Raw genomic sequence first — 13,801 nt, 5'->3', positions numbered from 1 at the left:
AGTAGTGTCATCAAGGACTCTCTGACCAATTTCAGAGTCTACATTGAACACAGGCTAGCAGCAGGTGATCTATACCTTGTCTTTGGCAGGTACAAAAACTTCAGCACAAAGAGTGGCACGAGATCTAGCAGAGCTACTGAAGCAAGCAGAGCGCATCAGTTCACTAGAAGTACACCGCTACCTCCATAGAAAGTTGTCTTGATAGTTACTGAAATTCAGAAACAATTGATTGACATCATTTATACAGAACTCATTTAAGACAAGAAGTTTCACCAGTGAGAAACTAAAGCGCAAGCTAATAATAAAAGGTAGAGACAACACCCCAGTTGAAATAAACCAACGAGGTGTGGCAATCAACAGGGGAGATACAGCCACCTCACTTGAGGAAGCTGACAACATTCTTGTACAACGAACTGTGATTGCAAAAGAGAAACTGGTGGGAATATCCGTATTATCAGATGATACTGATGTATTTGTCTTACTCTTGCGCCATTGCCTTGAACAGGGCCTCACATCTTTAGTGAATATGGACCAATGAAAGAAAGCTATAAAGATATTTGTGCCGCTTCAGAGGGACACCAGAACATTGTACCAGGACTGTTAGCTGCCCATGTACTCTCAGGCTGTGATACAATAGTTTCCTGTTTTGTTCCAGTAAAGGCACTGTGCTGAAAATTCTGTGAGTTGGATACTGCCTCTCTATGTGGTGACATCAATGTATCATGGGCAGCAAAAATTGGCAAAGGTACCACGTGAAGACCAGAACTCAGTTCCTTATCACCACCAACTGAAACATTTATAAGAAATGTAAAATGAGCACCTCTTCAGGCATATGTGTGGGAAAGGTGCTTTGGCCCCAGACGCTCCACTGCAGTATGGATGGATATGTGATGACAGTTCCAAGTCTGTTTTCAAAAACTGTACCAGACAATGTTGTGCTTGCTCCCAGATACTCTGAAGTTAATAAAGTGCTCTTGTGAGGGTGATTCGCCTTGTAAATTGGAGATGTGGCTGCAGCAGCGACAAACCAGCATGTACCATATTCTGTGGATGCCAAGGAGGTGAGGTGTGTGTTGCAATGACATGACAAAATCAGCATTAGCATTTGCAGATGAAAACAGCAATGACAAGAAGTGACATGTGTTACTCATATTGGGACACTCAGTTGTAGTTTGAATGAGAGAACACTAATAATCACTAAATTATGCTAAAATTATTTAAATTTTGTTGAATACATTTCTAATTTGAATATTTTTCACATTAAAAAGTGGTCACTGTATCAAATGAAAATTAAGGTCTGTGCTATACCCCCAAGCCTCCTCTTATACCCTTATTATTCACATATGTATTATTGATTGATATTGCAAATATTAAATACATGTATTTCATATATTAGAACTCTTCTGCTTTGATTTTTTTTATGCCCCATTTCATCCCACCCTCACCACACCTCTTGCGTAATCTTCCTGATTATGCAAGAGGTATGGTGAAGGTGGGATGAAATGTTGGTCTTTCAACATGCTTAAAAGCGGTAGTGTCATCAGGCGGATTCTTAATGTATGATCTTGACATACAAAATAAAAAAGCATGGACCCTAAAACAAAGTTGACTACAGTGGCTGCTGGACTATCTCCCCTGTTTTCCCAGATGAGAATGGAAAATACATGTTTGCATAGAGGAATGTTTGTCTGTTTGCTAAATCTGTTAGTAGATTCAGTTAGTGTTTAGTTTTGGGAAGCTATAGTACTGGGTTTTTCCACAGATGGGCAATCTTGGCCCCAGGCTGGCCATCACTCTGTGCTCTGCCTCTAGGCAGCAGGGAGAAAGGGAAAGCTCCACAGAACAGACTGTTGGCTGTAAGTATTAGAAAGGAAATTCACAGGTAAGAAGGAAATCTTCCTTTTTACGAGCCCACAAACAGTTCTTACATTTTGCAGATGGATGGCGGCATTTTTCTTTTCTCAACTTTGGTCATTACCATTTGACCTGACCTGTGTTCCCAGGGTCTCTTTCAGGATCGTGGTGGGCAATAATATTGGCTTTAGGTAAGAAGGAAATTCACTTCTCTTCCTGGAAAATGTTCTTCTCATCAAGGTTCTGTACAGTGGCAAAGTTGAAGGAAATACACAAAATAATATGGTTCTTGGAGTGTTTTGGATTCAAGACAGACACAGGGTGCCAGGGAAGTTGATCACAGACCTGTGTTGAGGAAGAACACAGTCAGGTACAAGAAGATCTTATCTCAGAAGAATGTTAATAGAAGGTGAAGATGGCTATAATGGAAACAAGTGGTGTCACGGAAACAAAAATACAATTCTTTTACTTTATTGGGAATTCTGATGTCCCACATTGGCATGCTTCAGTGATCTAGAATTCATGTTATACAGTAATTCTGGGCATCCCCTTTGCATCTTACCGTATCGCATCCATTGGCAGAGATCTAGCTCCAGTTGTATATTCTCTGCTCCCTCAACTGGTAAATAAAGAGAATCAGATTTTGTTTTTTAAAGGGATCTTCCTGTTTCAGGAAATGAGTACCAGAAATTGGATAGCATAGCATCTACCGGCTAAAACACAATGATTCACTGAGGTTGTGGAGCACGGTTTCCTCCATGAATAACAGACATGCTCTAGTCATGACAATCAGTATGTCTGGGAAGGTTTTTAAATAAGCAGGAAGAACATGATTAGCCCTACTCCAGAAATAAAATTTCCGGTTCTGGGTGGAGCAAGGTTTCCTATTTCTTTGTGAGAGAGGACAGATTATCCATTGGTTAGGGCACTTGCGTAGGACTTGGAGACCTGAGTTCAATTCCCTTCTCTAAGTGATTTTGAGCAAGTCACTTAGCCTGTTTGTGCCTCAATTTCCCATCAGTAAAATGGGGATAATTGTACTCTGTACCTCCACAGGGATGTTGAGGATATATACATTAAAAATTGAGGTGCTCAGATATTGTGATAAAGGAGGTGCCATAAAAGTACCTTAGATATAGATATGTGCACTACCCATTAATGGGGAAGATGAAAACTAAGCCAAGCAGAGGTTGGATTGGCAGAGTGGCACCTGCACCCAGAAATATCTCACTTAGTGAAAATCAATGTTGTGTGCTGCTGATTGCACAGGTAACCTTAATTCTGGCACCTCCTAACTTTTGAGTACTTGACTTTGCAACCGTAATGTTCTTTTAATGTAGTTTTGTATGCAATTTCCTACATTTTTGAAAAAGCAAACTGAAAAAACTGACTTCATGTGTCATGATGTTGACACCCACATGGGTTATCAGTAGGGTTGGAACCTTTAGCCCCACCACACAGATCTCTGCTACTAGAACTGATGGAGTAACTGATAGCAGTAGTAAGTGAGCATCAGCCACCAGCACTAGAAGGGGATGGGGCACTTTGCGAGTGGATTTGACTGATATTTGCTGACAGAGAAATCCTAAGACTCTGGAATCTTCGGTTCTACTTCCAGGATCTTGGGCTCTAGTGATCAGACTCTTCTGCTCGTTTTCCCCAAGTTTTGACTTTGCAACTCTAATGTTCTCTTAGAGAGAAAGAGAGAGAGAGAGTGTGTGTGTATACACATAATATAGGATGTTATGCATTTTGGATGTCCAACACTTAAGAATGATCCTGCTTCCCATCCTGTAGGTATACTGCTATGATAATCCCTTTGTAATGGGTCTGTGGACCTTAGCATGAAGTAGAATTGGAAAATATATTTGTACTTACCTGAAAACTACTTTTCTTTGAGTAATAAGGTTCACAGATCTGACACACCCTGGAAAGAAATGGATCATCCAGAACAGAGATGAAAATAATCATCCAGGAACTTGGGTTTGTCATCATTGCTGGAATTTACCATGCTTTGTGGCAGGAGATACTGTTCGTTGTCCTCAAAATATAGTTAACACAATATACGAGTTCTGTGCTATGGAAGTTAGCTAAACTAGAGGGAATTTTGGGGTGGGGCAGTCCATTCTTTCCAGTGACTGGCAGGTCTGGTTCTGCAAACAAGCTGAGGTACCCATTGTAGTGCATCTGTTGAACTTATTATCCAGAGACAGGAAATCTTGAGGTAAGCGCAGATTAGTGTTTCCTGATCACAAGATATGTTCAGCTGAATGTTAGATTTATATCAATTGAAGAAAATCCTTTTTTTGTTTTTTGTTTTTTTGCTTTGATGGATGAACAAGATCATTCAGACAGCCCCTTCCAGCTCTGTCTTCTGAAAATTTTCAATGTTAAATTGCATCACAGGGTTTGAATTCTGCGGGTTTAATGATATTTGGCTTTTTAAAAAAAAAGGAAATGCTCTGAATGTATGTTTTGCTATGATCATGAAAGCCGTTTGAATAGCACTCCCTAGCCTTATGCTGATTGCAGTATTTTTCTGAACCAATCAAAGAGAAACATGTTTTAGAGTACGAACATGGTAGAATAGGTGTTTTTGGTGTAATGTGTTTGGTAATACAGTACTAACATGAAGCTTTTCTTTTAAGGGAGCAACTGTATTGGAAATTAAAAAACAATACCGTGCGCTGTCACTAAAATACCATCCAGATAAAGGAGGAGATGAAGTTATGTTCATGAGGATTGCAAAGGCTTATGCAGCGTAAGTTCCTGGCTGTTTCACAGAGTAGGAGCTTGGTGTGCGTGGGTGGGAGGGAAATCAAAATATAACCTTTAGGGTATCAGTAGAGACTGACTTTGATATTGTCTGTGAATACTAATTCAATTAAATACATAATAAAGGTCAGCTGCTTTTCAGTCTGGCAACTGACTCATTTACTATCCAACTGAATTGTTTCTAGCAGTATCTGTCAATATGCTCTAAAATGCTAATTTTGATTAAACTTTGACTTCACGTAGTTGATATGGTGGTATACTTTCTATGATTTAAAGTTAAAATTGTGTTGAACAAAATGAGTACAGTTTTGCTTTAAACTAAATTTCAGAATTGCCATAAAAGGTTAATTATTTGATATCCAAGTTTTGGTTTTGAAGCATCAGTGTACTGTTCATTTTCATCTGGCAATAAAGGTAGATACAACTAAAGAGAGAGAGAGACATTGTTTCAATTCTTCTGCTTTCATCCACTAATGGAGACCTCTCATTTTGATCTCTGACTCATTTCCTTTGGAACATTCCCTCACCACCACCTTTACCTCTAGTGTCCTCTTGCCTGGCTTGTTCTCCAGACCTTTGAATTTCATGCTGTCTTATTTCTTTGATTTAATGGCCTTCTCAAATTACCCCAGTAGTTTTTAACTGACTCTCGCTAAATCCGTATATACTGTAAAATGACCATTTAAGATGAATTGTGTATTAGAAGTGGTCCTTAGAGCAGGTTTTGTTGTAGAACAGGAGACAGAGCTTTTACCGGGGCCAGCCCAAAACTATGCAATGAATTCCCACAGGAACTAAAGACCATCACAAATCTCACCACCCTCTGCCCTAAGTGCAAGGCATGTTCCTTTGATCTTGATTTCTCTAATATAAGCATATACCATGTGTATTTAAAAAAAAAAAAAAAATTGAAACAAACACTTCATTACATACACCTCTACCTCTGGGGAAAGGACGAGAGAACAAACACGTGACAGATGTTAGTCACATTGTTTAATGCACTACTGGAATGCACTCAGATGCAAAGGTGATGAGCCCACTTTAAGAACCTGTTATAGGATAGAGTAGAAGACAAGTTTCCGTGTTAAATGCTTTACTTAAATGCTGATTTTATTTGTCAAAATTCTAGACTATGTTTAATAGGGTGTTTTGAGGAAAGTTGTCCCTTGTTTCAGTTGTAAACTGCCTAATTGACAATTGCTAGCCAGGTGGCCTGTTACAGATTCAGTAATATCTTGTTTGAAATCATTGTTTCACATCACCATTTGAAATCTGTAAATTAAGCACAGCTAGAGTACGTAACCGTATGTTCATGGTGGAGCCAGAGCATAGATACCAGATGGTGCCCAAAAAATTGGTGTCCAGTGAGTAGTCTGGCAGAGGGGGTTTATAAAATGTCCTGCTTTATCTGTATTCAGTGTGCTGCCAAAGCTGTGGATTTTGAGTGACTGACTGCTTTTTAAAATGAGTGTGTTTTGTTTTTGCTCAGTTTATCTGGTACTGTTTGGACAGCTAGGATTAACTTCCTTGGACTCGGTGTCTGTGTGACACTAAATTAATGGAACTTTATGGCTGAGAATTTAAACACATGTCAAGATAATTTTACTTTCCAGAATGAATGTCATATCCCTTGCACATACATAATTTGTCTTAATATAAATTGTGCAGCATGACTGAGTTATTGTTCTGTGGGACCCATAACCTTAAAATTCTTGACTTGTGCATTTAATTTCTCAACCATTAACATAGTTTTTGTGCTGAATTATGTGCAATGTGAGTTTCAGATGGATGGGTCTCCAGATGTATTTATATAGCTGAACCTCTGCACCCTAATGTGGCTTATTTTTTAAAAAAAAGTCACTTATGTACATGAGTTCCAAACACACACACTTTATTTTAAAATTAGTTTTTTTTCAGGTCAGAGGAACCTGTCATTGAGCTGCGGAACTGCCTAGAAAAGCTGTAGCTGTTGGGGGTGCATGAGTGATCTTGCATGAGGTTGAGGTTAACACTCCACTCTGTTTAAGGAGGTGCACCTCCAGCTGCCCCAGTTCCTTCTAAGTAGCAGAAAACTAAATGGAATGCACCTTTGTGTCCTTAGGAGAGATTGTTGTAGTCTAGTTCTTTTAATATTTGTAAATAGTTTGTGTTAGTGTAGAACAGAATAGCATGGTGTGTGTAGCTGCCTGTTTGGTGTATCCTGAGCCCTGTAAGTGCATCAAGAACTGCACTTCCTGCTCTTCAATAATTCTGGAGACAGATGCTCATATCTGAGATCTTATGTGTGGATGAGCACCTCTCTGTGTCATTGTGCAGTGTGCCACTCTTTACAAAGCCTATAACGTATTACTCTGGAAAGTCTCTTGGTAGGGACTATACCAGCCTCTATGTCAAGGTCCTCTAAGGTACATCCTAGGAATCAATTTCTCATCCAGGGATCAGTGCCACTCTCCTTATTGAGTCAGCTAAACCAAAAGTGGCCTCAAAAACCTTACATGGATGATGCCCAGACTACTCACTGGACACCAATTTTTTGGGCACCATCTGGTATCTATGCTCTGGCTCCACTTTTGCAGGTCTCTCCTGCAATCCCTCAGGGTGAGAGAAAGGAGAAAAGGAAACATTTGGCCTCACTAGACAGCCATAAGCAGCAGCAGCAGCATCATTCCTCCTCTTATCTGCATCTGATAATGTGAGGGCCGTAGAGATTCTTGACCTGCACTAATGTCACCGGCCTTCAATGCTCCTTTGAAGCCAGATGTTTTGTCACTTATAAATCTGGATAATTCACCTGTGCAGACTCTGGTAACACCATCAATATCTCCATGCCTGAGGAGGGGCTCATCCATCGAGGCTATGCCTCTGCATGTGGTTTGACTCGACAGTTACTGACTTTGGTTTCCATCCAGAATGTCCTGAGGAATATGGGATCCCTTTGAAATTGAACCTGAAAGGCCCACTACCTTGTTCGATAGAGCCCAGTCCCCTTTCTTTCCCTAAATACAGAAGTCTGGAGGGCTCTCGTTCAGGGTCTTCTCCAGCTCCTCGTTTGGCCACGCAATCAGGACTCCCTGCTGGAAGTTGCCAAGCCTAACCTGGTGCTGAACTCAGCACTTTCATTAACACTAGCATCAAAGCCCTTTATAGCACCCTTTCTTTGCTTGACACCCCTGCCTCCACTGGTGTTCATTTTTCAGTTGCTGCCAAATTCGGCACCACTGCATCCACAAGAGGAATTGCTTCTATCATATGAGTGGGATGAGACCCCCACTCTGAGGGATGGTACGAAGCTCCTGTCAAAGAATGTACGAATGGTATCTCACTGGAGGATCAGATTGACACCTCATAATTTTCTCCACCTGATAATCAGAGGCAATTCCAATTGCCTTTGGAGAGAATGGCTAATACCTTCCAGTATCAAGTGGATGCGTTGGTACTGGAGTAACCTGATCCCTTCTTTGATATTTTCCAGCTACAAACTAAAGAGAAGCAGGCCATCCCTATCATTTCAGGTGTCCTAAATCTGATCAAGGATATTTTGCTCTCTCCTTTTTCCTTTCTACTAGCGCCCAGGGGAGCTCACGGGATGTGCCTTGTGCCAAGTGAGAGGCATCAGTTTCTACTCCAACACCCTGGAGCTAATACTATGATGGTTCCACAGCAAAGGAAGCAGCCAGAGGTAACAAAGCTTCTCACTCTACCCCTTCAGAAAGGGAAGAATGCAGACTAGGTGCCTGGGCAGAACAATTTAAGAAGGTACCTCGGGTTAAGATCTGCAAGCCTCCTGAATCCCAGGAAAATATTAAAGACCTTCCTTTCAAAGGCATGGGCCTCTTCAGTGACAGGACTGATGACACTGGAAAAGATTACCACGAAGGTTGCTGCCATGTCCTTGGGCATGACTCGGTCCATGTCCTCTATCCTAAGGAGAGCTTCCTACCTGTCACTTCATCTCCAAAAGCGGTCCCTATCTCTGCAACAGTAGCAGATGCAGCCTCAAGGGGGCAATGATTGCCTTCTTCCAAAATGGCTGTTAGCAAACTCATAACAGAATAGGAGTCGGATACCTTGTTATACATCAGCTCAGCCTGTGACATCAGTTTCCAAGCAGCAGTTTTGATGGGATGGTCAAGAGCTGCGTGATGAAATCTATTACTGCTCCAATCCTCCCGCCCTTCTCTCTCCTATTTTTACATTGTCTGGTGCAGGTTACTTTAGATTGTTGGGTACCAGACACAATCCATGATGGTTACTCCATTCAATTTTGCACCAAACCACATTGCTTTCATCCCTCTCCTCCCTCTCTTGCGGGACCTATCTTATAAGAAAGTCCTGCTAAAAGGAAGTGAATCTCCTCCTACAGAAGAGAGCCATAGAGGGAAATGTCAAGAAATTGATCTAAACATTCAAGTTCAGGATGCTCATGCCAGAAGACCTCATTCCTTACTTTTTCAGGGGGATTGGTAGGTGGCTCTTAAAGGAATCCTACTACTTTCTTGTGGCAATCAAATGCACACACTTCAAGTTTCTCAGGTTCCACGTGGGCACAGGTCATTACCATTTCAGAGTCCTTCCATTAGGATTATCTACAGCACTGAGAGTCCTTCACAAAGCCTCTCTCATTACTAGCTACATATCTCAGATGCTAGGGCATGTTCAGTTACCTGTACGTGTGCGACTGGCTCCTAATGACCACTTGTATCACAGAAGAGAGATCCTGCTGACATTACATGTGCAACCTCTTGCGGTCTCTGCTAATCAGCTAAGAGAAAATCATCTGTCCAATCTGCACAGGGTATCACTTTCACTGGAGCAATCCTAGACTCCACAAGTCAGGGCCTTTCTCCCAGAAGAGATTCCTAAAAATAAGACTCCTTGATAATCTTCAAACATGCAGTACAAACCACACAGTTCTTGAGACTCCTAGGCCTGAGAGATTTCTTGAACTCTGTTGCGTCTTTTGCTCATTAGTATGGCCCTACCAAATTCACAGCCATGAAATTAGACCTCCCCCGTGAAATCTAGCTATTTGAAGGGAGGAGGAGGGGCAGGGATGGGGCAACCCAGCCAGGGGCTCCTACTATTCACCGGGCTCCAGCTGCTAGTCTGCCAGGCTGGGGAGGGATGGGACTTTCTCTTCCCCTGTACGGCTGCTCTTGGCGGGAGATCAGACCCACCTCCAGGTACCTCCCCAGCTGCAGGAAGCTCTGTGGTTGTGCTGCCTTTAGAGCTGGACTCTGAAGGCAGCAGCCACAGAGATTCTTGCGGACGGAGGATGTTCCTAGAGATGGAGGTGGATCTGATCTCCCCCGTGATGCTGGGAGTGCCCCACCCTGGGGTTCCTAGCTGCTAGTCCCAGCCAAGCTGGGAGGGGACAGGACTTTGTTTTCTTGTCCCCGGCTGCTCTTGGAGCGGAGGGTGGGGAGATCAGACCCTCCTCCAAGTACCTCCCCGGGCTGCAGGAAGCACCATGGCTGCACTGCCTTCAGAGCTGTACTTCCTGCTTCAGAGCTGGACTCTGAAGGCACACACAAGTCACCCTCAGTTCTGTGCACACAGATAAGAGGTCTCATGAGAAATTCCTGCTGGTCTGGAGCAAACCCCTTGTATGTCTTCTCTCCCATCACCTTGATACCCAGGGTTATAAGGAAGATGAGGTTAGACAGAGCCAGCAACTTGATAGCATCAGTGTGGCTGTGCCTGCACAGGTACATCTTCTGCAGGTGGCCAGAGAACGGTCATTACTGCTACCTCTGTCTACAGACCACCTATCTCAGCAGAAAGGGAAGGTCCTACATCCAAATTCAGAGACTCTCCCTCAAGCAGCCTGGAGGAGATTAGTTTACTAATTAGCATGGACTGCTTCTATACATAGAGGATTCAGGCCATTATTTTACATTTTAGAAAGAGTTCTTCCTTGAAGTGTTACGAATAGGGCTGGTCAAAACCTTTCCATTGAAACGGTTTTTGACTTAACACTTTTTTTTTTCCTTGAAAAGTGTTTGTTTTTCAGTTGAAAATGTTGATATTTTTGTCAAAATATTTCAGCTGAAAACAAATACTTCAGCCGAAACTGGGAGTTGTAATTTGCTCCTCATGTATCCATTCTCCTCTAGGGGCTAGGATCTCCATCTGGACTACATCTCCCATAGTGCAACAGTGTCTCCCCTCTTAGAGGAAGCTGTGCATGAGGGAATCCCTGGCTGTAGTCCACTGTGGGAGGCGTAGTCCAGTTGGGGTCCCAACCAATAGAAGAGGATGGGAAACCTGAGGAGCACACTACAGCTCACACTTTTGGCTGCGGTATTTGAGTTTGGGGTAAAAATTGAAATTTTATGTGGAAAATCAATTATAAGGTTTCATTTTCATCAAACTTTTTTTTGCAGAAAAGAACCCTTTTCTGGATTCACTCTACTTGTAAACAGAAATGGAAATGATTTACCATTTGGAGCGATAGTAAAGACTGTCTCAACTGGAAGTCCTGTAGTTCTAGAGTATCTGTTACCCCTTAGGTCTCAGGGTTCAGCCTTAGTCTCCTTTAAGGTTCATTTGGCAATATCTGCTCACCATGGTTTTAAGAACAAACCTCTTCTCTCAACCCATGGTGTTCAGGTTCCTTAAGGGTATAATGAATGTTTCCCTGCCATCAGAGAGAGCCTCCAGTGTCTTGGTACTTAAATCTTGTCCAACCAAAGTGTGGACTGTTGTTTTGAGTGCCTCTGCTCTTCCCAGTTGAGGTAGTATCTCCTGGATACAGCCTCTTAGGTAGCCAGGTCCCTCATCTAATTTCATAAATCAAACCAACACTTAAATTCTGCCTGGAAACTTAGGCAGCAGACTGTGTGCTCTTGGTATAAAATGTCACATTCTGCATTAATTTAACTGGGCTAGTTTCTTCAAAAGCCTTTTGTTTTAAAGTACTTGTAATATCACCAATACCTACTTTGCGTTGTTATGAATCTTCTCTGGCTTTGAGTGTTGAACCTACCTTTATTTTGGCCAGCATGTATTGATGTATAGCTTTTAAAGCTTATACTTTCCTCTCTCCTAAGTAATTGAAGACACTACTACAGAATTCTATGCCTTTCCAGGTGTGAGGAGCTGAAGATTAAGCTTAGAATTCAGATTCCTGTCTTCTCCTTTGTCATACATTCTGCTACTTTTAGGCCATCAAACCAAACCAGATCTCAAATATATTTAATGGGGCTTCATACCTCTTTAAAAAAAAAAATCTGTATTATTAATGATGCAGAGAAACTTACTGTACATTCTACTAACTTGCTAACTTTTCTTTAAAATTAGTTTAACTGATGAAGAATCTCGAAAAAATTGGGAAGAATTTGGCAACCCAGATGGGCCACAAGGTAATAATTATAAGTGATATAATTTTTACTGTAGCTGTTGAGCCACAACCTGTGTAGTGCCTCAGTCCAGTTGAGTCAGACTCATTTCTCAGTGTATGTAAAATAATTTTTTTAATTTGGCAGAAGGAACTTGTCAGTTCTCAAAATGTAAAATTTTAGAAATAAGGGTTCTATGATAGATGGGGAACCCAGAGAGGCTTTGCTAATTTAGAATTGTTGTTAGAACTTTGTTTTAGACAGCCTGCCAATTTCAGTAAGTATCCAGAGAGAATTATCAGTAATTAACAGAATAGAGGGCATGAGTTGCAAACAAAAAAATGTAATCTTTTTAGTTGTCTTATAAACATTTCAAAAACGTTTTCAGTGCCAGTAACCTGTTTTCAATAGTTTCTTTATAACATGAGGATCTGTTAAAGAGAAATTATAGGTTATAATGAAGTAAACAGCTTTCTATAATCTTTAAATGTATGAATGGAGGTCTTCCATTAAGTTGGACAATGTTATTCCAAAAATTCATGCCTGTACACTGTTATGGCTGTGTACTGCCAGCACTTTGTTATAGAACTCCCATTGATGTCAGTGGGAGTCAGATGTCTTCCCTTCTTAATACTTAAGGGTCAGATTCTGCCACGTCTACATTAAGGTGCTACTTCATAATATGGATAAAGGTGACAAACGGGCCCTACATAAGGTGCTCAAAGTAATATTAGAACTGGTCACACTTTGTATTGTAGCATTAAGAGTACTGAGATAACTTCCAGAACAAAAACCTTTTAATACAAATTTAAAGTGCAATTGAAATATGAAAATGTCAGGAAACTTTCAGTTAAGATTTCCCACACTAACAATAATTGTCCTCCTTGAAAGTACAGTATATGTTACAATGGGGATAGGTGAACAAGGTCATCAAAACAATAAAAAGAACCCCCCAAACTTTACCTTATCCCACAAAAGGTGAGAGTGTTGCAACTCTCTTCCCAGGTATGATAGGGGGCTCAGAGGACTGGGCGACCTTGTGGTTAGTGCACAGATACCTCTCTCCTGCAACCTGTCCACCACGCTTTGCTTAGGCTTCTGAGCAATTTTTAACCTGTTCCTCCAGTCTTGGAGTATGGTCAGAAGCTCTGGAGGGGTGGGGCTACCTGGGCCCAGTACTGCCTTTTAACCCCTTCAGGCCTAGTATGGGGTTTGTATACCCCATCACACCAGGCTCCAACAATAATGACATTCCATCATGTATAGTGTGCTTCCAAAACCTAAGATGCCACACTTTCCACGTTTCCAAATACTTTGTACAGTCTGGAATGTGACTGCCAGGGAAGCCCAGAGCAGGTCTAATTTAACACAGGCATTGCAGTTACCTGGGTGATTGGCTGCAGATGCCATCAAAGACTCCTCTCACTAGAGAAGAAGGCATCAGGCCTCCTCCAAAATGACTCTAGTAGATCACAAGGCATTGCTACCAAAGACTGAAGCCCTGTGAGTGACCCCTCACCTCTGTTTTCCCTCTTCAATTCACAGTAAATCCAATACAACCTGTCCTCAAGTACATCACGGTTTATTAATCAAGCCACACTGCAAAAGTCCCAAACCAAAAGTCCCACAACATAGTCTACATCAACTCCATGCACACAATCTTTAAAAACCTGGCTCTATTTTCACCATCCTGGTGTCTTAGACCAGACCTGGACTCTTTCAGTTGTCTTCTGTCCCTCCACCAGGACAGCCAACCCAGGCCTTCCTTCTGGGGCACAACCATGCTCTTCCCAGTGGGAGCTCACAGCCTTTCCACTGGGAGCCTCTCCTGG

At 41.8% G+C, this 13,801-nt stretch overlaps 1 protein-coding gene across 1 annotated transcript in view; it reads left to right on the top strand.

Moving 5' to 3' along the window:
• The window catches only part of SEC63 (SEC63 homolog, protein translocation regulator), a 113,018-nt gene that overhangs the window by 30,058 nt on the left and 69,159 nt on the right, over window positions 1-13,801 (top strand). The window contains exons 4-5 of the mRNA XM_065401045.1: window positions 4,503-4,615; window positions 11,932-11,993. Of these exons, the coding sequence (XP_065257117.1) occupies window positions 4,503-4,615; window positions 11,932-11,993 (175 nt within the window). The remainder of the gene's footprint in view (window positions 1-4,502; window positions 4,616-11,931; window positions 11,994-13,801) is intronic.

Source organism: Emys orbicularis, chromosome 3, assembly GCF_028017835.1.
Source record: "Emys orbicularis isolate rEmyOrb1 chromosome 3, rEmyOrb1.hap1, whole genome shotgun sequence".
Lineage (NCBI taxonomy): Eukaryota > Metazoa > Chordata > Testudines > Emydidae > Emys > Emys orbicularis.
This window is presented reverse-complemented; position numbering and strand designations above follow the sequence as displayed.